Source organism: Clytia hemisphaerica, unplaced genomic scaffold (genome assembly GCF_902728285.1).
Source record: "Clytia hemisphaerica strain Z4C2 unplaced genomic scaffold, Clytia hemisphaerica genome assembly, whole genome shotgun sequence".
NCBI classification, from domain to species: Eukaryota; Metazoa; Cnidaria; class Hydrozoa; order Leptothecata; family Clytiidae; genus Clytia; species Clytia hemisphaerica.
In genome coordinates this window covers 1848540-1872360 of record NW_027104389.1, presented here as the reverse complement: position 1 = coordinate 1872360, position 23821 = coordinate 1848540, and the positions used below count along the sequence as shown (strand labels likewise).

The 23821-nt window shown below is 36.7% G+C and overlaps 2 protein-coding genes across 2 annotated transcripts; one reads left to right on the top strand and one right to left on the bottom strand.

Moving 5' to 3' along the window:
* The first annotated feature begins 616 nt into the window (after nucleotides 1–616).
* On the top strand, nucleotides 617–19915 carry LOC136819651 (mitotic spindle assembly checkpoint protein MAD1-like). Its single transcript, XM_067075895.1, has 21 exons — nucleotides 617–776; nucleotides 1324–1600; nucleotides 3369–3516; nucleotides 3857–3909; nucleotides 5446–5517; nucleotides 6022–6103; nucleotides 7285–7415; nucleotides 7981–8095; nucleotides 8729–8769; nucleotides 9087–9173; nucleotides 9852–9930; nucleotides 10502–10567; nucleotides 10903–10980; nucleotides 11346–11393; nucleotides 11711–11758; nucleotides 14745–14806; nucleotides 15505–15595; nucleotides 16091–16310; nucleotides 16772–16824; nucleotides 17663–17806; nucleotides 19714–19915. Exons 1-21 carry the CDS (start codon nucleotides 635–637, stop codon nucleotides 19912–19914), a joined length of 2238 nt encoding a protein of 745 aa, XP_066931996.1. The 5' UTR covers nucleotides 617–634; the 3' UTR covers nucleotide 19915.
* A 1614-nt stretch (nucleotides 19916–21529) lies between these two features.
* LOC136819652 (uncharacterized) lies at nucleotides 21530–23744 on the bottom strand. Its single transcript, XM_067075896.1, has 4 exons — nucleotides 23630–23744; nucleotides 23166–23372; nucleotides 22410–22532; nucleotides 21530–21700 (listed from the first exon to the last, which is right to left on the bottom strand). The coding sequence occupies exons 1-4, from the start codon at nucleotides 23711–23713 to the stop codon at nucleotides 21614–21616; spliced, it is 501 nt and encodes a 166-aa protein (XP_066931997.1). The 5' UTR covers nucleotides 23714–23744; the 3' UTR covers nucleotides 21530–21613.
* Nucleotides 23745–23821: the final 77 nt, after the last annotated feature.

Sequence of the window (23821 nt, the reverse complement as noted above, 5' to 3'; positions counted from 1 at the left end):
TTTTTCTTAAATAGTAAGATTCTCGTGTTTTCATTGGTCAAAAGACATCACGTGGAGGTGGGATACCGTATCTGCCATCCTCACATTCAATTGAATGTCTTGTTCAAATTTGAATATTTTAAAGTTTTTGAAAACTCAGAATTGTGTTTTATAAAGATACAGAAAAATGAGTTTAAAGCTAGCTGGTTTTTCATTACCTTGCATACATATAATACTTCACCTCGACAAGACTGTAACTAATAGTATAAAACCTAAAATGAAGCTTTTCAACCGATTTATATCGTCAGTTTTTGTCAACCAAAAAGAAACCAAAAACCAAAAAGAAAAGGGGACTCTGAGATTATTTTTCTCTAGAGAAAACTATTTCTGTTGATGACTTTCAATCGTAACATTTTTTAAATATAGTGTAAGCGAGTTTTTACTATACTACTCTTTTACTCTTTTTCACCCTCAAAGCTTATTTAATTTTCAGTTTTTGTTAACTAATAAAATATCTTGGTTATTTTCGTTTAATAAGGTCCTAGAGCCAGACGTGCACGCTTGGTCTGTCTCCCCTCCTGAGAGAGCGATGAAGCACAGAGCTAAACTTTCTTTCATCTGTTTTCTTTACAGGAGACTAAATAAAGAAAAAAAAATGAATTTATCGGACAGCCCATCAAGTTCAGATGACATCACTTCAGTTATCCGAATGGTCAAAGACTATAAACGCTTTGTCAGCAAATCCTCATCGAAAAATGACACCGGTTTCAACCTTGATCTATTTTCTCCCAAGAAAGGTGAAAGACAATCTAGGATCTTATTTTAACAATGGAATTTGCAATCAAAAGAGATGAAATACTCAATAATATTGCAATTTTGTTGTTTTGTGAACATTTACTGCTTAATGCCATTACAATAATTTTATAAATCTCAGAATTAAAGTGCAGGAAAATTTGTGTATTTTAGCCTTTACCACGCGTTAGAGTAACGTCTATTCTATTTGCGACTTTTCGATTGTAGTACTTGCTAGTGATAATGCTGAAGTCAACTTTTCAGAGAAAAATATATCGTCTTTTTCAGTCCAAAATTAGCATGGACACAATTCTAGAGATGTTTTAAATTTGATTATGATTATGATTATGAATGTACAGAGTGTACTTAATTCATTTTGTGACGCTCCTCCTGAGCATGAAAATCTGTTTGTTTTTACCGGAACCAAAGCTTTTTTAGTAACAAATTGAAATTGTCAGGTGAAAGTGAGTAACCTAGGTGTTTTCTGTATCAGAATTGTTGGGTTGCCATTTTCCCTTTTACTCTAACTTTGTTTTTCTTTCTTCATTTCAGACACATCTTCTTCAGATCTTTTCTCATCTCTAAACCGAACCAAGTCACTAGACTCCAGCACTAGAAAGCGTCCTTTACACAACGAGACATCCAAACTTACACAGAACGAACGTGCTGAGATGTTAGCCACCAAGTCCAAAGTGGTACGGTTAGAGAATGAGTTGAAACAATATGAGTTTGAGGACAAGAAAAAACAAATCGAATCCGAAACACAACGGAGGCTGAACTCCTCCAAGCATGCAGTTGATGTGGAAGAAGCTGACCAACTGAGGCGAAAGTGAGTGACATCTCCACAAACCTTTTTACTTACAATTAGTTGGTGATAGATTAAGCTGCACTTATCCCCATAATTGATTTTTCCCGTCCGAGTAACCTATTTTAATGTTCTCAAAAAGCTTCAGAAACCACTAATTATATTAAAACCTCTAGCTATTCAAATTTTTAAGTAAAATTTAATGAAATTTAAAGATCTCTCACTTACGAATCAAGCTAATCAAGTTTCTAAAATTCAAAAACACAAAGAAGGGGGTAATTCTCGGACGAAAATTTTATACACGATACCCAGCCCCTATATCAAAACATATCAGAGGGGATTGTGAACAGCTTAATGATACATTAAACCTTTGAAGAATGAGTTCTTTGACTTTACAGCTATAGGAATATTGAAAGCTTCATTAACATTTTAGAAATCCTATAGATAGATCTTCAGGAAGCAATGAAAATCGAATATTTTAAGATTTCAAATCAGTCATTAGGGCTCAGCTCAGCCCAAAAAGAATTGATCACAATATTTTTTATTACCTTAATTCCATTAATTTTCGCGCGCCTTTTATTTTCGCGCACTTGGTCGTGGGAAAATTAAAGCTAAGGGTGCGTGAACTAGTAATTGTTTTAAACGTGTGGAAATCTCGTCTTAGGACTTTTTTGATAAAATGGGACCTCGATTCATGGTAAATATGCCTCTGGGATGTAAAATCTAGCTTGAATACATGCTGAAAGTGAGTAAAACTCAATTAAAATCGTTAAAAACACTCAGAAAATATCCCAGAAATTGCAAGATGCGCGAAATTTAAAGGATGCGCGAATATTCTATTTTACGAGCTGCGCGAAAATTAAAAGGCGCGAAAAATAAAAAGCGCGCAAAAATTAAGGGAATTGAGGTATGATGGCGGATTCTTTTCATTTTCATTTTGCCACTCTCTAAACTCACCCGATTTGCAAACCATTGTTGTGATGGAGATCGTTCATTTAGGCTGAGCATGGTTCCTCCCCTCTTGTTTTACCTAAGCTTTCAGAAAATTCCAAAAAGGTTAACGTTTTGGGAAGTGTGTGTTTTTTTTTATTTCTGTGTGTAGAGGTCTCCTAGAGGGGAGGGGGCTCCTAATGGCATTCACTATGCCGAGGTAAAAGCATCTTTCATATTTTAAGCAAAAGTGAAATCTATGTTTCATCAACAAAAATCTGATCTAAAACACTAGAGAGCTACTCTGCCCCAGGTTGTAGCAAAATATCCATCTATGTCACCTGTATAAGTCTTTTCCAGGCAATTTGATCAAACAAAACTATTCTCTTGCCGTTTCCCGCCATGTCAGTTATTTATTTGTTGTGATTGAGCAAATTGCTGGTACTGAACTGAGGTCTACTATTGTGGTCTACTCACCAAAGATGGCGCGTTATTTTGCCAGTTAGACGAAGAGAGCATCTCTATCTACTGTTTTATGCCGACAAGAGAGATGGCGACCTAGTTGCCAGAGTTTATTCAAGTTTATTAAAAGTTCGATTTTGAACTAGATTTCATTAAATAGCACAGTTGAATAATTAAAATATATATTTCAAAGATGTTTTTCATAATTATTATACATTTTTCAACTCAAAGTAAATACATATCACTTATAACTCTGATATTTTTCAGAAAATAAAGCTAATTGTGAATGTAAACTCTGTGGTTGCTTCCAATATTCATTTTTTTCCGTGGCAAATAGGTCGAACCCTTAAAAAATACGAACTGCAGTTAATGTCGCTTACTTTGTTTTTTTTTCTATAAGGTTCAAGCAGGTTTTGGGTGATAAAGAGTCCTTTGCTTCAGAACTCGAACATTGGAAGAACAAATACGAAGGTTTGAATGGAGAGTTCAGTGAAGCAAAACAAACGTGGTCGACAGAGAAGACTTTCCTTACTGATCAATTGAACGAGGTAGAAGCATTTACTTAGTCCAAATTTTAGAGTTCAAATCACTTTAAATCAACAATTGTCTACCTGAAGGCACAGAAAAAGTTATTAAAATATAAAACACAATGTCTGTGGATGTTAAGATTGCAGATTTAAAGTTCTGCAACTTTCAAAACTTTACATTGATTATATATTTCTGCAGATTTTTGCCCCTTTGAAACCTCCTAAACATTTTGTGCACATAAATCAGAACCCACAATACTGATAAGCCGGTAATTATTTCAAAGGATTATTTTAGTGACTCCCTTGAAATGTTGCCTCAAAATGTCTTTTCGGTAATGTCTGATCGTTTTGTCTTTTGCAGTGCAAATCATCTTTCCAAGACGAATCAATCAATTTGAAGGAGAAATCTCAGAGGTAGAAAATATCCCCTTCTGATTCAGTTTTTCATTGCAACTACAGCTATGGGCCTTTTCAGACGTTACGGTTCTGTTCCGTTCCGAAAGGAAATGGTTCCAAAACAAGTGTGAACGTCAAAATTCGAAACTTCAAAAAAGAAGACTTTACAAAGCAAAACGGATCGAAACGGTTTCGCTACACTATTTTCATACGAAACTGCTCCGTTTTCTTGCTCCGAAACGTTCCGAAACCATTATGAAAACACTCGATTCGTAACGGAAGCCATATCGGAGCGATACGAAACCGTAACGCCTGGACATGGCCATAATCCGATATAGCTGCACTTGAAAGTCGTTGTCGAAAGGAAAATGAACGGACTTTAAATTATCGGCTCCTTAACAGATGTTTACTCAGCTCAGCTCAGCCTTACCAAAAGTAAACTTACTTACTTACTTTTTGATTTTTCACCAAATAATTTCTCGCCAATTCTTCCAAACTTAAGTAAAGTTTTTTTTGATAACGTCATTGTGAGCCTGCCTTTCTAGCAAAAACTAAAAAAGCTCGTAAGTTTGGAACTACTAAATTTGATGTTTTATATATTATGGACTCGTATCGGAATTTGACTCCCCTTCTGATTGTTGCGTTTACATTTAACGTTAAAACGTTTCAAACATCCGAAGAGATTTAAGCCGTTATACAATGTGTAACTTTAGGGGCAACACTGTAAAATATTTGCCTTGTAAGTTACCAAAATCTAAGCTTTTCTATTTTGTAAGATTTTTTTTAAAGTTTTTGAATCAATTTGATCATCAAAATGAGAAAGAATATTGAATTTTCATATGAATAAAACATCAAATTTGGTCAACTTGTTCTTTACAAGCTGTTTCAGTTTTGTCTGGAAAGGCTTACGATGACGTCATCAAAATGCTTGTAGGCATGTTTTACACCTTAATTTTAATCAGAATTTCTACTTTTTGTGCTGCCACCTAATGACGTCCTCTACCGGGTGGCCAGGCGTTGACATAATCAGGTGTTACTGTTTTAAATTAGGGTTTGGATTCTCTAAGGATCATCATCTGTACTAGATTTAATGCTTTTTTATCATCATCTAAAGTTTTCTTACGTTTTTTTATGAGCTAACAGAGTTCACTATAAATGCGCTATACCAGGCTAATCGCCCAAATACGACGTCGGCGTCGCCAAGACAGTTCCCTTAAACAGTAGATCTTCTATCCCTTGTTCTTGATGTCTTTGTTAGATTTTCTTTGGTTTACTATTGTTGGTTCCCTTTGGTTATTTTTCAAGTAAAGGCCGGTTTCCACTTGCGCGCGCTACGATCGCACTTTTGGGCTTCAATCCTTTTTGCTTGGAAAAAAGATTACGTCATAAAAATGTAGCGCGCGCTTGAAAAAAAAAGTTGAACATATTTCAACTTTTTTCAACCGTTACGCCGGTTCGCGCCAATGGAGTTGCTTCATTTTTCTTTTGACCAATAGCGTGGAAGCTTTGCTCGAAGTGGAGACCGGCCTTAAGAAAGTGTGTTTTCTATTTCAGACAATCCATGGAGTTGATGACCTACAAAAGCAAACTGGATGAAGTAGATGTCCAATTACGTAACTTTAAAAGGTACCTTTATCTTATAATATACTGAATTTTCCAAGCTTTTGCATTATTTTCTGCAATGTCTTTGTTCCTTTTCAGCGAACAATGTTTCCAATTTCGAACACAAAAATGATTTTCTTCTTTCAGTTACCAAAGCAGCCTCATTTTTTTAAACGACCGTGCAAAAAGTATTCTGGAGAGTCAAACCTAACTGTCTCTGACGTGCCATTGTATGAGTAGATATCTAAACTATAGAGAAGTGCCTTGCAGGGTTCAAGACAGATACTGGAAAATGAAAGCTTTAGGAAAAAGCTCAGGGAGTTTGATTTTCCCGATCCTTGTAATAGATTCGGTCTCCAAACATTCGATTTTTCTAAGCTCTTACAATAGCAAAATAATCGAATTTGCGTCAGAACACTTAAAGCCTTTTTTTTTAATCATCAAAGTGGGACTCACCAAGAAACGGAATGAAAAATCCCGGTTTTTTTGTGAGGTAACTCGCTACCTTTTGTCTTGTTTTATTTGCAGTCGATACGAAGAAGCAAACAGATTATGTTGTGATTATAGCGAGCTCAAATATCGATGTCAGAGTTCCGAGCAAAAAGTCAAGGTAAAAGGGATGCAATATCTATTTTATAAATAAGATCACAGCATAGAAATTTGTCCCCCCCCCCATGGAAAATTGTCCTTCGAGGATTACCCCTCCCTTAATTTCAAAACTCTAAAAGCTCTGAAAATCAAAACAATTTTCAACATTCGGGAGGTTTAAATTTGGATTCTAATTGATCATGTAATGTGGTCGCGCTGTAAAGAAAAGAGACTACTTTGATTTCCTTTACAAGAACAATGTCATGTAGCTACAAAAAGAAAATTATTTTTCGGTTTTTAAGTGTCCTCACACTGGGAGTTTCTAAACATCGACCACGACCAGCGACCACGACCAGCGACCACGACCGGCGACCACGACCGGCGACCAGATAAATTTGGGTTATCGAATTTATCTGCCCTCTCCACCGTAGAGAATGTCCAAATCGAGTCCTGATGCGGCTTTTAAATGAACCACTGAGCACGTGGCTGAGAATTACTCTAACTGAGAATACTAAAAGTGACCTTTGACGTTACCAGTTATTTTCTCGACCAAGTGACACTTTTTGACAAAAATATTGACAGGGCAAATAAGTGTGATGCCTGTAAACTTTATTACACCAAATATTTTAATTTTACCGAATGAGATGCCTTTAGTATAAAAAGATAGAAATTGTCAGTAGCCAAAAGCAGGGAAGGCCAGTTTTAGAGATATCAATCTCATCAAATATTCTATTGTCCGTACATTGTCAAAATGACTTATTTTGACAAAATAATGATCTGATGATCAAATATAAAGCTTACTAAATATAAATTCCAGCACAAATTTTGCCACTAATTAATTTGATGACGAAAATACAAAAGGATAGAAATTGACACTCAATTCAAGCTCCAAGAGCGTTGAAATGGCTGCTCTACACGTTTTGCACGTGACTTTATAATCACATACATAATCACTGCAGGTGAGACAGGAGTGAGCTTTACTCTTCAATTCGATAAATAAATGATCATAAGAGAAAGACTCTACGGTGGAGAGGGCAGATAAATTCGATAACTCGGTGTTGAAAAGAAGAAAACATCAAAGATCAATTATAATTTCCGGGGGGGGGCAATTTTCCTAGGGGGCAAATTTCCTAGAACTGATAACTTTACGCATTCGACTAGACAATAGTTTATTAGCTTGACTTTACTTTCACTTTCGGCCAGGCTTTAGAAGAGAGGTTATCACAACGCGACGAAACGACCCTCATCAACGAGAAATGTCGCAAAGAATTGTCCAACTATCGAGAAATGGAACGTCAAAATAAACTGCTAATGGACGAAAATCAACTTTTGAAGTAAGTTGCCAGTGAAATTGAAAGGGATTGTCAGATGATAGTTTTTGATATTTTGCTTACATGGTCTTGACGCAATCCTTTTCAAAAAGCTGGTTTGTAATTTTCATGTTTGAAAGTTTCCTTGTCTCTGTTAGTATATAGATGAACACAAACATCCATCAAGCAGACTCTTTTGTAGTAAGTTGCTAGTGAAACTAAAAGGATGAAGCGACCGTAGTGCAGTGGTACAGCATCCGGCTAACGTGCGCAAGGTTATGGGTTCAACCCCCAGCCTAGTCATAACAAAGATTTCCAAATTGGTACTTGTAGCCTCTCTGGTTGATGCTCAGCAATTAAGAGAAGGATCAGGGGTAAGTGGAGCAATCCAGGGATAAAGAGTGGCGCCCTCCCCTATCTTCGGGTAGATAGCTATAGAAAGAGGAGTCGCCTCTGATTGCGGTCGCAGACTTGCTTTACTACTAAAAGGATGAAAGGATAGGGGATTTTGATACGTGACCTGTACAATGAAATACTTCTAAATGTCCAACACAAGCGAACACTTCCTCTCTTTCTGTTTCTTTGACAGAGACGGTGAACAAAACATGTTGATCCTCGAAGAACGGTTGAATAATTTGAAGAAGAAATTACAACAGAGTGAAAGCACCTCACAACGTCTACAAAAATGTCAAATCGAAAACGAGGTTACTCATCAACAAATATTTTCCTTCCCCTTTTTCATGGCTCGCTCAACCCTTCTTTTTAATCGAGAAGATGGAACATATGTTGTCATGAGATGGCCTTAAAGGGACATAAAAGTAGTAAAATGTAAACATTGCGCGAACCCCGTGTCATTAAAGAGAACAATTAAAATCACGTGTTCAAAACAAACTTGTAAAACAATTAAAATAATCAAAATCAGCCATATCTTTTATTTTGACATGTGACATTTGTTTTGATTTTGTATCCCGCTGCATACGGTTTGTTTACAGATTTTGCCAGTACTTTTATGTCCCTTTAATTCCTCATGTCGAAGTGGTATCTTTGCGGAATAAGCTGGAGTTTTTACAAGATACTTCACTAATTGGTCATTTGAAGTGATAGAGATGGCGCGTTCTTTAGAAAAAGTAACAAAGTTGTTTTATTACTGGTTAACGACCAACCAAATCAAATAAGAGCTTGTAAAAACTCCAGCTTTGCCGTCTGTGTTAAAAGTAAAAGTTGAAAAGTATAAAAATGTTATACTCAGGTTATTGACTGTTGCATATGAAGATGTATGGAAGGCGTAATGGATAATCTCTTCGAATTTCTTCTCTTTTATTGTTTTTATTTTGCAGGTCTTGAAAGAAAAGCTACAGAACATCAATCAACGTCCAAGGTGATGCTTTCTTCATTTTGTCTTTTAAAATATCGTAATCATTTTCAAGGTTTTATTTTTACATAAGTGTTCCCGTCTTCATATCAGACACATGTTTCATATCAGGACAGTGTCTGCCTATTGTTATATTGTGCTGATATAAGCAAAAAAGTTTTTCTTTTCGTCTTTCTGACGAATCTTGCTCCACATCCATTGGTGCGTTGTTCTTGTTATATTATAAGAACCCTTTTTTACCACTTTTTCTCCAACTCCCTGATAAGATTTGTCACACTTCACCTCAACGAGCTTTCAGACCCTTGTATTGTATTTTCGTGCAGGTCAGAAGGAGAGCTTACCCAAATGATCTCTGAGTTGCAAAAAACCAACCTTAACAATACTGAGCGAAATAGCGAGCTTGAAGTCAGGTAATATCTTATTTGCTTTTCATCTGAAAGATGAACAAACTATTTAAGAACATAAGGCTTCGATGGCCAAAATATTTAGAACAATAAGTTAAGAACATTTTAAAGCTTTGCCGACTCCAAAACACCAGATTTCTTAGGAAAAAAGACAAAAATACTAAAAAAATGGTAAAATAGATACATTTTAAGAAAATTTTTTGACTTAAAACTCGAAAAGTTAAAAACATCCAAAGGCTTCAAAAATGTTGGATGTTCTTATAAACAAACGTGTATTGGACTTGCAAGCGAGTACGTGTGATTTTTCTTCCTCGTACGTGCCAAGCCGAACCCTATTTTATGCGTAAGACAATTACCGAGCCTTTACAGCACTGACCTTTATTATAGATCCTGTTTTTCCATTCCGGCCAAGCAAAATATTTTGATCGGAGTTTTTTTAAAGTGTTACCCGCATCGAGAGCGCAAGATCTACTCCGCTTGCACACTAGTGGTGTAGCCCCTTTGTCGTAAGGCAAATTTTCAACATTATAATGGCTTCTTTACGGGTACTACTAAAAAATAACTGCGATCAAAGATGGCGGATATAGCTTAGTCCAGGGTTTATGAAGGTCAACCATGCCGTCTAGGGCCGGTAGTTGTATAAACTGTTAATTTGATGTTGATTAAAGTTTTTTTTGCGTACAGTGTTTCCATCCTTGATGCCACTCTGCTTCGAAAGTTGGATGAGCTGAAAGACGTCGAACATTCAAAACTTCAAATCGAGGTTCAACATCTTTATATTTTTGCTCATGTTTGTGTAGTAGGTTTGTGGTTTGGAGAAAAGAATTTCTCTACAAAGGCTTCCTTCTCTCTCTGACTCTCTTTAAACGTAGCTTAAGGGTCTGGCCACAATCAGAAAGTAGGCTAGTAATTTTCCATTTGATAACACATATTTGTATTAGGTCCCTTGACACTTTTTAGAAAGAAAAAATCTGCCTCGGTAAATTGTTGATTGGTTACTATGGTAACGAGCAATAGACCTTATCGGAGTTTTTGATTTTTCTAGAAAAGTGATGCATTGTAGGATCATTTCGAGTGTATTACAATAGAAATCTCTCGAGAAATTCCTAAGAGATTTCTATTGTAATACACTCGAAACAATTCCAAAATGCATCGCTTTTTTAGAAAAATCAATAACTCCGATTTAAGGTCTATTGACATTTCTCATGGAAACTTAAAAGGAAAGATTATACCAAATTGACTTTGAAGCTTGGCAACCAATTTGCCAGTAATAGCAATTGGAAAAGGTAGTGAGATCGCTTTCTGACATTCCACTCACTGTTTTCTTTCCACAGAGTGCTAATTCACAATTGACAGAAAAACACACGAAGTTACAACGAAGATTGACGTTAGTATCTGGGGTGAGTTCCACATTCCACACCCATAGTCTGCTTTCTTATGTGTCTTCCTTCCAATGTCATTAGAACAAAGAACTTGATCGGGAAATGTGCGAACTTGTTTAATCTTGTTTATTTAGGTTATTTAATCAAAACGCATTGGACAGCCACATAGTAGCTACTGCATTTAGGGAGATCCTCGTATTATTTCCCAAATCTTGATACGTAATATGCTTACTGCAAGGTCTTTATTAAACGTTATTCATATTCCGTATAAGCCACTTCTTGTCAAAAAGCTTCGGAAAGTCTCGTACATAAACCACAAAAAAGCTTGGAAACTTTCTTTCTTTTGTCTGTAGGAGAGGGATGGCTTGAGACGTGTCTTATCGAGTTATGAAGTTGAGGATGGTCGAGCCATCAAACTGAAAATTGAAGAGGTTCGTTGTTGTTTTTCAATTTCGGCCAGATCGACCTGAAAACACACTTAACAATCATCAACTATTTTTTAATGCAGAAATCCTGAGTGTCATTCAAGTTTCAGTCATAAAGGTCATAAATTTGTTTTTTGTCCCATTCTAATGAAATGGGTTACACCGCAAACTTGGTTTGGAAGAAAATTGCCAAACGGAACAATCTGATCTGCATCCATCATAAAAACTTTATTTCGGATGCATGTAGCCTAAGCAATTCCTTTTTTTTAATAAAGTAAGGTACGCCAAGAATCAGGTTTCGTCCAGATGTAAAAAGGGTGTTATTTATTTAAGCAACTAAAATTTCAACTGTTTCGCTTTTTGCATTACAGGCGGAACATCGGATCAATACACTGCAAAAACAATATGACGAGCTAAGCGTAAGAAATCCTTTCTTGTTCAAATTTCTTGATATCTTCACTACATGAGAGAAATTTGTCATAGTTCATGACACTTTTTAAAGACGTGGCTTTTTATGATTATCAAAGCAGTCCCTTTCTCAAGTTTCGTTGTGTTGATGGAATGGGGAGAAATTCGTTACATTATCGGACCCAATATAAGTGACGTAAAAACACAGTCAATAAGTAACTTTCAACCAATCAGCTGTTAGATGTGGAAGACATTGCAATGGTGCATATCATGAATAGTTGTTTGAGGTGGATTAAGGAACGTATGTTTATTATGTTTTCTTTGCCAGGACAACCACAACAAGTTGAGGGAGGAGAACTACCAACTCAAGCGAAAGGTACCTTTCCAACCATCACTTCTAAAAAAGACGTATCGAGAGAAAATATCAGAAAATGCATAATACACGTTTTTTTGGACCTACCTCCGGGTGCCCCGGTGGAGGTCCTATGAATTAACCCATGTCCGTTCGTTCGTCCGTCCGTCCGTCCGTCCGTCTGTTACCAGCTTTTCTCAGGATTGGCTCATTAGTTTTTTTTTATTTTTGGCACAATGATGCAAAATGGTAATGCCCAAAATGTGACGGAGCCCGATTTTCGAAAAAAATCTATTTCCGGCCGAAAATGCCGGAAATATGCCGGAAAAACCGGTTTTTTGGCATTTTCTCAAGATTTCATCATTAGTTTTTTCTGATTTTTTGCAAAAAGATGCGTATTAGCAATGCCCAAAACTTGGCCGAGTCCGATTTATGAGAAAAAATTTTTTCCGACGGAAAATGCCGGAAATATGCCGGACATCGCCGTTTTCTGGGTTTTCATTGGGCTGTTTCCTTTTAAATGGTTGTTTTTTCATTCAAACACATTATTAATAGCAATGCCCACCATCAAGCATGTTTCAATTTTCAATAAAATTGAATTTTGAAGCCGGTGTAACGAAAAATAAGTACTCCCAGGAAAAATATACTCCCCAGTACTTTTTTCCTAGGAAATTGATACCCCCTCTGGGAAATTTTTACCCCCAGTAAGGGAGTACTTATCTCCTAGGAAATAAGGTTCCCCTCCTGCTGAATCTGAAAAAAGAAGATTATGCATTGCACCTTAATGACTATTCGAATGTTTCAAAAAAAATTTGAATGTTTTGAAAATAGTACTATAACCTCGTGGAAAATATCTTCAGTTAGTGAAGTCATGATGGCGACAAAACAATGAACATACAAACACACCCAAGGAACAAGTGTCCCAAATTTCAGCAAAATCCAACCATTTTCGACGTCTCCAGGCTGTTTTAGCCTCGTTTTGGCGAAAAACTCGTCCCCAGGCCCCAAAAATCAAAGTTTTCAAAAGATGAAATAAACACCCCCAGATATTCACCCAAGGATCAAGCGTACAAAATTTCAGCCAAATCCGACCATTTTTGAAGTCTCCAGGCTACCTCAAAGATTTAGGACATACTACATTGTCAAATTGTAGCTCAACTGAAGTTGAGAACAGGGGGTACTTTTTTCCTGAGGAGGGTACGAATTTCCTAGGAAATAAGTACCCCTAGGAGTACCTATCTCCTGGGAAATTTGTACTGGGGAGTACTTATTTCCCGGAAATAAGTACTGGGGAGTACTTTTTTCAGGGAGTACTTATTTCCTGTGACACCGGAACTATTTAAAAATCTCCTGAACAACCTATTTTCGCTGGAATTTCTCGAGCTGTACTTTATATTAGTTTATGAAATTTTTCACACTGATGCAAAATGACAATACCTAAAATGTGACGGAGCTCGATTTTCGAAAAACATTTTTTTCCGGCCAAAAATGCCGGGAATATGCCGGAAAAACCGGTTTTTTGACATTTCCTCGAATTTTCATCTTTTGTTTTTTCTGATATTTTGCAGAGATATGCGTATTCGCAATGCTCAAAACATGGCCGAGTTCGATTTTTGAGAAAAATTTCTTCCGGTGGAAAATGCCGGAAATCGCCGTTTTTGCAGATTTTCATTGGATTTTTTCCTTATATTTCCAATTTTTTTCACTCAAAAACATTATTGATAACAATGCTCACCATCAAGCATGATTCAATTGTCAATTCAACTAATTTTTGCGACCAGAACTTTTTATTTATTTTTTCCTTACAACCCTTTCCTCTCCCCCCCATCAACAATCAATGATGAATTTTTTGCGTTATGCATTTTCGCTAAACGCTATATTTTCTGACTGATTTTTTTCATTTTTCTCCTCGCATTGCTATCTAACTTTCATCATCAGGTAGGTCCATTCAGCATCTAGCTTGTTTTAAGAATATCCAAAAATTTTGAAGCCCTCGGGTTTTCTTAACTTTTTCGTTTTTAAGCCTAAAAAGTTCTTATTTTCACTATTTTGTGAGTAATTTTTTCATTTTCCTAAGGAATCGGGTGTTTTAGAGCCCACAAAGCCTTAACGTTCTTAACTTGTTCTTAATTCTTGGGCCATCGAGGCCTTATGTTCTTATATAGTTTGTTCTTATGAAAAAGTGTAGCTAAGATATATACGATATCCGTAAATGTCTTTACGGAATCATGCAATCTTTGTGCCATGTCATACATGTTTCTTCTTTTATAAGCATAACGTTTATAAGCATATGCAGGCTCAGTTTTTGGTACCTAAACAATTGCTCTATTGTTTGAGAACAATAGAATGCTAAGCATAATGCGAGCCGGGCAGACACTTGTCTGGGCAGACACTTGCTTATAAAAGAAAATATATATTGAAAAACATGTATTGAATTACAACATGTATTACGATTTCATCAAACCCTTTTTTTCTGGAAGCTTTTCGGTGTTCAACCCATCATCAGGCTCATAAATTATGTCATTGCAGCAGTGCTAATCCTGAATAAAACTTTTTAAAGGGGTCTTCTGGGCCACCGAACGTAAACTTAGTGTCCAGGGGGGACACTGTGACGAGGGCTGAAAGATTTCTCAAAAGAGGGCTATAAAAGGTGAGGAGAAAATTGTGACGTATCTTTAACTGTAGGGAGGCCTAAGTGTTTTTCAATTAGTTATACCTTTTAGATAACTTAAGGGAAGTATATGACGGGAACTTAATTTGGCGGATTTTGACCGAATCCGCCAAATTAAGTTCCGCCAAAATTTCTTCCCTGAAGGTAATGTTCACTAGCTTTCAATTTTCTTTGTAAAAAATATAGCTTATATATACTTATACTTCTTCGAAAACAATTTTGAGAATTCGTGAATATATGAGCTAAAAAAGTCTAAGGAATTTGAAGATGTTACTAAGGAGAATGTCTTTAAAGTTGGCAAATTATGGATAATGTTTTAAGTTTCTTTTTTATTGCCAGGCTACAGAACACGATGCGAGCACAATGAATATTTCCGAAACCATCCAATTGCAAGAGTCGAAGTGAGCTTTCGTTCTTTGATTTTGAGATCGGCCGGCTTAATTGCATCCAGTGAGAAGTGATCGAACTTTAATTTCGTACCGATACGTTTGCTGTGTTTCCAAATTTGTTTGTTTCATTTTACTTCTTGTTTGACATCACTCTCCTTTCTTCATTTCTCATTCTCAATTGATTCAACACACCTTTCAAACCTTAGCGACGCGGTCGGCTTTTTTGGGGGCTGGTAATGAATTTACAAGGAAGACTTGTTCTCGGTGCACGGCATTTTTAGGGTACAACTAAATCAAACCAAGCGAACTCCCTTTAAAACTCTAGAGGTATTTTCACGGGTCTCTCTGCGGTAAAGTGCAAACTATTTTTAGTATAGACAATTTAACAATCAAAATGAATCATGGGTAATCATGACTGATTGTGCCTCCATAATGGCTTCCCGTTGGCTAGACGCAAAACATCCAAAAATTTATACCAATAGGAAATGGTTATCACAGCGCAGTGATTCTGATTACCAATGATACTTTCGCCTGTGGAATGGCCGTCGCTTCAATGCAGGGGTATCTTACATTTTCACGAGAGCACTTCTACTACTTGTGTTATCGATACCGTCGTCGAAAAGATTTTTCTTGTATTTTCGTTACCAGTCTCCTCCACGCTAAGGGTTGGTAAGTGTATACTGAAATGTTTTCTCCTTTCTGCGCTTCAGGAAACAACTGAATGAGTTACGCAAAGAAATGGATCAACTACGCGAAGAGAAAGAAACGGTCGACATGTTACTCAGAAAACGAGAATTACAGGTACCTACTTTTCCAAACTCTTGTGTGCTTAATTGTAGGGGGTTATTTTTAACTTTTTAAAAACCAAAATGAAAAAACTTGGAATAGTCATGAAATTTTATGTTTTTTTTTAACTTGGGCAAAATTTCATAGTTTTTCTCCAACCGAGAACGAAATTTTATGGTTTTTCTCTGACTTGGGGCGAAATTTCACGGTTTTTCTCCAACCCTGGGACAGTCTTTGGCTAACAGATATTAATTTAACCTACTGAAACTAAAGGTGTTATGTTTCAAATCTTTTGCCAGGCTGAAATTAATTCTGAAAATCCTGTAATATTTTTCAAATTCTTTACAATATGAGAGCACTGACACTATCGACATCATTTTCCGTAGAATAAATTGATGTTGCTGATTTATGAAATTTCATCTGCTTGTTTTAAGGGAGAGTTTCATCTGCTTGTTTTAAGGGAATTTCATCTGCTTGTTTTAAGGGAGAGTTTCATCTGCTTGTTTTAAGGGAGAGTTTAACCCAATGAAGACGAGAGTTCTGCACCTCAAGAACAATTTAATGCAACGCGCTTACGATGATTACGAACAGGAGAACGAAAAAATACGCGAAGAGAATGAAAAGTTACGAAAGAAAGTGATGAAACTTCAACAAGAAAACGAACAAACTTCTTTCATTGACGAAACAATGAACATGTCCAAAATCATTAAAACTTCTAAACCCATGGTCGGTAAGTGGCTCAATTCAATTCGAATCGTCGAAATTTCGCTCATTTGTCCCTATAGCCAGTACCACGCTATTTTTCGCTAATAATGTCTTGATCTGGATGGTACAGGCTAAGATCTCCCCCCCCTGCTTCTTAAATGACCCCCCTTCTTGGCATCCCCAACCTTTAAAATTGCCTGTCCCCCAAGGATTTTGGACAAATAAAGCTAACAAAAATATCTTTATAGAGGGAAAGCGAAATAATAAACTTCTTTCTTCTCTTTGACTCGACTACTCTAACGGAAAACTTCCTTTCATGAAGACCAAATTTCATAACAGTGCTTGAAAATAATCTACAATATATATGAAAGCCCCCCTTCTTAAACTCTCCCTCTTTTTTCCCCTTATTGAAAATTTCTGATCTCCCTTCTTAATTTTTTCGGAAGGTGTTTGTAGTGGATCATCAGCTGTCGAATCTTTCTTTAGAAATTCAAAGACTATACGAGGAGGAAAAGAAAAACAACCAAAGACTTCTCGCTGTAAGATAATTTTTTTTATCCCGCATCAGTAAGATTCTCGCGATTTCATTGGTCGAAAGACATCACGTGGAGGTGGGATATAAACCGTATCTGTCTTCCTCGCATTCGATTGAGAAAAAAAAAGAACACATTGCATATTGACGAATGCGCTTTCGAATGTTTTGGTCAAAATTCGAATGTTTTGTTTTGAAAAGACAATAAAACAAGTGGAAAACAGTGCGATATTGCGATGCTATAAAATGTCACTTTCACATATCCCGCTTTTACAGTTTGCTCTTTATTGTAAGTATCTGCTTGGAAACGAAAAATTTTCGTGCTTTTGGAACACATGCAAAGAGACTTCAACGGGATAAATCCGTTGCACGGTCGTCTCGAGGTGGGATACGGGATATACAGGGATCAGTAAAAACTGTATTGGGACGCGGCAAGCCTCGCCACCAATACGGTTTTTACTGACCCTGTATATCCCGTATCCCACCTCGAGAAGACCGTGTGACTAATAATCTCAGGCTTCCAAACTACATAAGAGGAACATTTCTCGAAAGTCACTTTCCTTCCAAACTATTATTTTACGTATTTCATTCAGTCATAAGGGACAACGAAATTGTACTGTTTTCCGCTTGAAACGTACTTGCGTGGCTGTCAAAGTTTCCAGTTTCGAACTTTTTCTTGGTTTCTTTTCTTCGCCGCTTATTAACAAGGGATTTATTTATCAGCACTGACTCTTTCCAATTATGTCACTTATTTGATAAACCAAAACAAACAAAATAAACTCTGTTTCATCACGGTCAATTTATTTGACTTCAATACTTAAGGTTCTACTCGTTTTCTTTTCCAGGGCTTCAAGAAGAAGGTGAAGGACTTTCGGGAAGCTGTATACAACATTTTTGGATTCAGCTTCAAACAGATGAACGATCGAGATGGGTTTTATCGAGTACAAAGCATTTACTCCAGTCGACCGGATGACTTCTTTCTCTTTACTGTGAGTATACGTTTTTTTTTCTTTAGCGAAGAGGTAGTAAAGTGGAACCGAACATAGAAATCTGTTCGTGTTTCTTAGAATCATATCATTACATCTGGTTTTTTTACAATTCTTCTGAAAATGTCGATGAAATGAGTTTCCTTCAAAAGAAATTTGTTTTCACTGATCCCCAAGTGTGTAACAGTAATTACCCACTTGCAGATAAATATTCGATTCTAACGTTAATTAATCGAGTGTTTTATGTTGGGTGTTTTTCCACTGACAGCTTAATAAACTAACAGGATAAACTAAACTTTTGATATAACGATGAATAGCCCAAACTATTCATATAATTATTGGATGAGAAGAGATGGTTGCACGTTAATTTTTTCTTTTCAGAAAAATATTCTATTTCCCAAAGCAACACAGGAGAGAAACCGCTACATCGCATTTTCTAACCCACTAGATACATGGTCGAGGGCTCGTATGAGAGAATAAAAGAGCAAATATAAGCGGATCAGGAAATGCAAAAGATTTTTCGATTTTCTTCTGTGTTGCTGGGGGGAAAGGAATTGTTTTTTTCAGAAGAAAACAAATTATATGAATAGTTTTGGGCTTTCAGCGTTTTATTAGACGTTTCGTTAATCCTGTTAGCTTAAGCCGCCAGTGGAAGAACACCCGTTGAGATGATCCTTCTTTTCTACGTTTCCTACTTGTGATTTGATTGACGTGTGGTCACTTTACTTCTTTCGCTGAGTGCGCGTTGAGTAGAAAGGCCTGTTTCCATCGATCGCGCGAGCGTGCACGCTAGGGCAAAATTTCCTAAAATAGCCTATTGACGTCAAGAATTAAAATTTTCTTGTACACAAAAGTGTACGCTCTTGTACGCTTTTGTGCTTTTTTCTAAAGGCCTGTTTCCATCGATCGCGCGAGCGTGCACGCTAGGGCAAAATTTCCTAAAATAGCCTATTGACGTCACGAATTAAATTTTCTTGTACACAAAAAGTGTACGCTCTTGTACGCTTTTGTGCTGTTTTCTACGCTGAAAATTTTAAACTTTTTTGAGCGTACAGGAGCGCACATCTCAATTGACAATTTTTTAACCAATCAAGAAAGCGAAAAACTGCTGAGTAAACAAAAAAATGTAAACATACAGATTGTGTATGTTTTTTATGGAAATCAAACATTGATCGCGCGGAGTGTGCGGCCAAATCTATTTTAAGAATTTTGGCCTAGCGTGCACGCTCGCGCGATCGATGGAAACACACCTTAAGCTGAAAATGTTCAACTTTTTTGAGCGTACAGGAGCGCACATCTCAATTGATAATTTTTCAACCAATCAAGAAAGAGAAAAACTGCTGAGTAAACAAAAAAATGTAAACATACAGATTAATCATTAATCGCGCGGAGTGTTAGCGTGCACGCTCGCGCGATCGATGGAAACAGGCCTGAAACGAGTCTTATCATTACAGCGCAATATTCATTAGCCTGTGCTCACGGGGGTGTATGTTTGAAAAAAACGTGCCGTGTGTCGGTCTGTTTCGGTTAGCGAGATTTTGTGTTCTTCTCAGTTTGTCCCAATTTTCTGGGACAAATTCCGAGAAAACACAAGCGTAGGAGTGCTCTTTTGAAAATTGAAAGGTGTGACGTCACTTTAGTTGAGCTAGATTGAATGCTAAAGATAGCTACGCCCCACTATAGAGATATTCAGAGATTTGTGGAAAAAAGTGTGAGACACAGTATGTTGCCTAGCCGTAACAAACCGAATTTCGCGTTATCTTTTCAGTCAGCGAAAAAGAGTTTGGTACAGGTTAAATATTCATACGATGTATATTGTTTACGTAGCACGAGATGCTCGCTTTAACAAAAGAATTACATGAGTATTATCTTTTCAGTATTTAAATTAAAACCCTCTTTCTTCTTTTCAGTGTGCCAAAAACAAAGAGGGCGTGATCGAAGCAGGGATGGCAGAGACGGAATACGCCCGGGAATGGCGCCCCTTGTTCAACGACTATATTCAAAAAGGAGATTCGATCCCGGCATTTTTGTCGGCCGTCACGTTGGACTTGTTCAGCCAGACTACTGAAGTGAAAGATATGACGCTAGCTGGGAAAGCGAGACAAACTTAAACTTTACTTTTTATTGTTTAGTGGTCAAGAGAAAAGCAGTGTTTGGGTTTGATCAGAGAGGTGATACTAGAAATTTAATGATAGGTTACTTTAGCCCGTTGTTTTCATACACTGACTCTTATTACCTCGCTTACGCTTACTGTGCCTACATGGTTACGAAAAATCAGTTACTAGAAAATAAGGTTCAGTGCGGTTTTAATGGTCGACTTGATGATTATTTTTTTATAAACTGCTTAACGTATTTCCTCAAATAAGATCATTATATTTTCAAGGTTTTAGGTGGGGCGATCTTTTGAGGGCAAACCCCTTGAGTTCTACCAAACAACGCTATTTTTACTGTCATAGTTTTGTTTCTTTGCCACTTCTCATGCTAAAAATTAATCCAATTTCAACGGAAAACATCTGGTTTGACGTGTATTATTAAAATCAATACGAACCTTTTCAAGAAAAAAATAATTTGAAAATGTGTGGTTACCCCTTGGAACATGGCAAAATTTACAAAAGAAACCTTGTAAAAATTCTTCATACCTTAGAGTGAGGGTGGACGAACTTAGTCTACACAATAGACAGCTCCAGGCTTTTAGGCCATTTAGGCCCTAGTCTTACGCTCGAAACGAAGGAAGATATGACGTAGCCTAGATGAACTAAAATCTTTTACCTCCTGGAAATTTAAAATGATCTTTACCCCCTGGAATAATAAAACCCTGGAAAAGTTTCTCCACCCCCTTGTATAGAATGGTCCATTATAGTTAGAGAATCTATTCAGGTCACATAGGCCTTTTGGGTGCGGCGCTCAATAGAGTTTATTATTCATCAATTTAAAACCTGATAATTTTGTAATGTTGATAGAAGAGGCGTTATTTGGCTCTCTCATCAACAACGAAGAAGGTCAGAGCAGCCAGGTCCTCTGGCTTTTCAAAGTCCGGCTTTTGACACGTAACATTTTCATTTTCAAACTCTGTGAAATAGTTTTGTATTCGGCTTTATATCAACAGCGATAATAATAATTAATGTACATATAAATCAACTAATTATAAAAGATGTTTTTTTTGTCCTACAAAAAATTCGATTGTCAACCCAAGTGTATTATTTTCAAACCAGGGCTGAACGGGATATCCATTCATCAGAAAAACATGAGCACTCGAATGAAATATCTGTTCACTTTCGCGAAAAGAAAATTCAAAGTTCACCAACGTGAGAATTACCCGGGGGTTAACGGGATGGGGATGTTAATGTGCGTGCCGAATCTCCAACCCCTGACCAGAGACTTTTTCTCAAAACGTTCTTTGTTTTTGAAAGATTTCTACCATTTAAAAAAATCCTTTTCTTGAAGATATGTCATTTTTACTTGCAAAAGCAAAAAAAAAAAAAGAGAAGAGATACTGCTTTTTATCGTTCTGTTAACCCTTACGGACAGAATGAAGCTATCTTCCGATCCGGTGAGACGGTCTCTTCCGTTTCGAAATTCCGTATAATTCATCAAAATTTCTAGAACTTACGCTCATTTGATGTACCATATACATTTTACTTTTCTGACGAAGATCTTGCTTTGACTTGAGATTAAGCAAAATGAAAATTCGATCCTTTAGGCACACGCACACATACTCAGCACCCTTTCACCCTCTCTGAGATAAATAGAAAACACCTCTTTATTTATGAGTCTTTCATTTTGTGCGTGCTTAGCGGAAGCGAACAGATATCATACGACGTTCATTACGATGTTTTTTTCTGATAAATGGAAGAAAGATTCTGCAAAAAGAAAAGCCGACGATACGTAACCAATTATCTAAAATGAAAAAGAAAATTTCACGACATTTTAGCAAGGCTGAAGTTACTCGCTATGATCAAACTAAGGGATGAGCTGGAGTTTTTACAAGATACTTCACTAATTGGTCATTTAAAGTGATAGATTCTTTTATTACATCTTAACGACCAACCGAATCAAATAAGAGCTTGTAAAAACTCCAGCTTGTCCCAAGTAAACGTTCCCAACAATAGGCTTGTTTTTCTAGTCTGTCAATTTTTTTTCGTTGAACGCGTCCCCTAGCCTGAATGGCAGACCACCACTAAACCAATTCTAAGAGCATTCTACCTTAAATGTATATATTTTCGCAGGTACTAAGTTTTCACGAATCGTGAAATTTTTTAGTACTAAATTTGTGATCGCTTCTTCCTGGAAATTTTTGCGTGTGTTAAAATTAAATTTCGCGATCCACTTAATTGGATATCTTTCAAGAAAATGGTCAAAACAAGAAAAAGACTTATTTCACTTGAAGCACACAATATTACATGCAAAAATAGTATCCAAATTGTAACAAAATATCACTGATCCCTTAAAAAATTAATTCTCTCTTCTATTTTGAAAATTTTTCGTGTGTATTAAGCGAAATTTTGCCTTAAAACACGCAAAATTTAATACCCACGAAAATATATACGCTTAAGACAATGGTCAAATGATTTATTAATATTTTGGACGTAATAATTTAATGACTCACAATAGATGCCCTGAGTTGTTGACAATTTCGTTGTTGAAAGCAATCTCTATCATGGAGCGCCATTTGTAGAAAAACTCCGCTGACGATGATTAAGGCGCCAAACACCAAACAAAGCAACATCATCTAGAGAGAAACGGAAAACCGTCTTAAAGGAAGGAAGAGGTCACATTAGAGGTTTTTTACCACAAAGAAAGCTTTACTGAAGGATCCAAGAATGACATGTTCTCTGTTCACAGAGCTCTTGGCAGGCAACGATGCACGTTTGAGTGGCGCGAACCTAAATCTCATAACAGACATCCTCTGCTTATCCACGTTCTGCTCTGAAAAGGGATATAGCGAATGTGATGATCTGACCAGGTTGTTCAGCCAAAACATTTAAAACCACGTTGCTTTTTACTTGAAATCGAAATCGAAAGCGAAAGCGACTGGGTTCTAATATTATGGTTATGATTGGCCTCAATACTATGGATTGACTTTTGATTTTGGTGCCATTGTTTTGCTTTAGCTAATCACTGCCCTCAAAAGATCATTTAATGTTCATGCAAAATGTCTGGATAAGAAAGATTCAAGGTGGTGCGCCAACAACCTGGCCAGATTTATAGCATTTAAACGACCTCATTGATAGTGCTTTTTATGTTTTGTACTGTACTCCCAAGTTATTTCATCGTGCCATCCAGTCCGGCCATCAAAAAAGCCCCCATTTTCCCTTTTATTAGACATCCCAGAGTACCCAATATGCATCGTCTCCTGACTTACCAAAATATCCGCCAATCCTCGAAAATTTTTGCAATCACAACAACACGTCGAAATGAATTGAATAAGAAGATAGCCGCCCACTGGTACCGCCAATGCTGCAATGTGGTACGCCCATTTGTCTTTTAAATCGTCGAAATATCGTTCAGGGTAATGCCGCGCGTTCGTACGCCATGTTAGTGAAATGAGCGCCGACATCAAGAGAAGAAGCTAAAAGAGAGGGTAAGGAATTTGTCATTGCATCTGGAGAAATGTTTTAGTGGTGATGTTATTAGATCACGGATTGCCGTTTTAACGGAAGAAAAGATATTACGAATTTATTTTACCGTAGAATAAAAGTGAACTTACCATAGTTTAGGGAAATTAGATTGTTAACCAGTTAGTTAAGCTTTTTTAAGCATTTCTAATTCTTTTCAGACGAAGTGACATTAACATCAATAAAGAATAGTCAAGAATGAAGAACTTACGAAATTGACCATCATGATGAGTCCTGATAATGTTCTCAGTGATCCCATGGGATGTTGTGATCTAGCTTTGAACGTACCCGCCATCTTGTTTGTTTATTTATTTACGTTTTGTTCCCTTTTGAAATTGAAAGCGAATGCGTGACTTTCCATAATAAACAAACGATTTAAATTCGAGAATTTCGCCGAATATTT

What these genes read in the sequence shown, in the direction of transcription:
- LOC136819651 (XM_067075895.1), top strand. Translation starts at nt 635, where the DNA reads ATGAATTTATCGGACAGCCCATCAAGTTCAGATGACATCACTTCAGTT. An exon ending in GTTCCGAGCAAAAAGTCAAG is followed by an intron (nt 6,104 to 7,284) that starts GTAAAAGGGATG and finishes ACTTTCGGCCAG; the next exon opens with GCTTTAGAAGAGAGGTTATC. An exon ending in ATTCAAAACTTCAAATCGAG is followed by an intron (nt 9,931 to 10,501) that starts GTTCAACATCTT and finishes TTCTTTCCACAG; the next exon opens with AGTGCTAATTCACAATTGAC.
- LOC136819652 (XM_067075896.1), bottom strand. Translation starts at nt 23,713, where the DNA reads ATGGCGGGTACGTTCAAAGCTAGATCACAACATCCCATGGGATCACTG. An exon ending in TCATCATGATGGTCAATTTC is followed by an intron (nt 23,373 to 23,629) that starts GTAAGTTCTTCA and finishes CCTCTCTTTTAG; the next exon opens with CTTCTTCTCTTGATGTCGGC. An exon ending in AACAACTCAGGGCATCTATT is followed by an intron (nt 21,701 to 22,409) that starts GTGAGTCATTAA and finishes TTTTCATTTTAG; the next exon opens with ATAATTGGTTACGTATCGTC.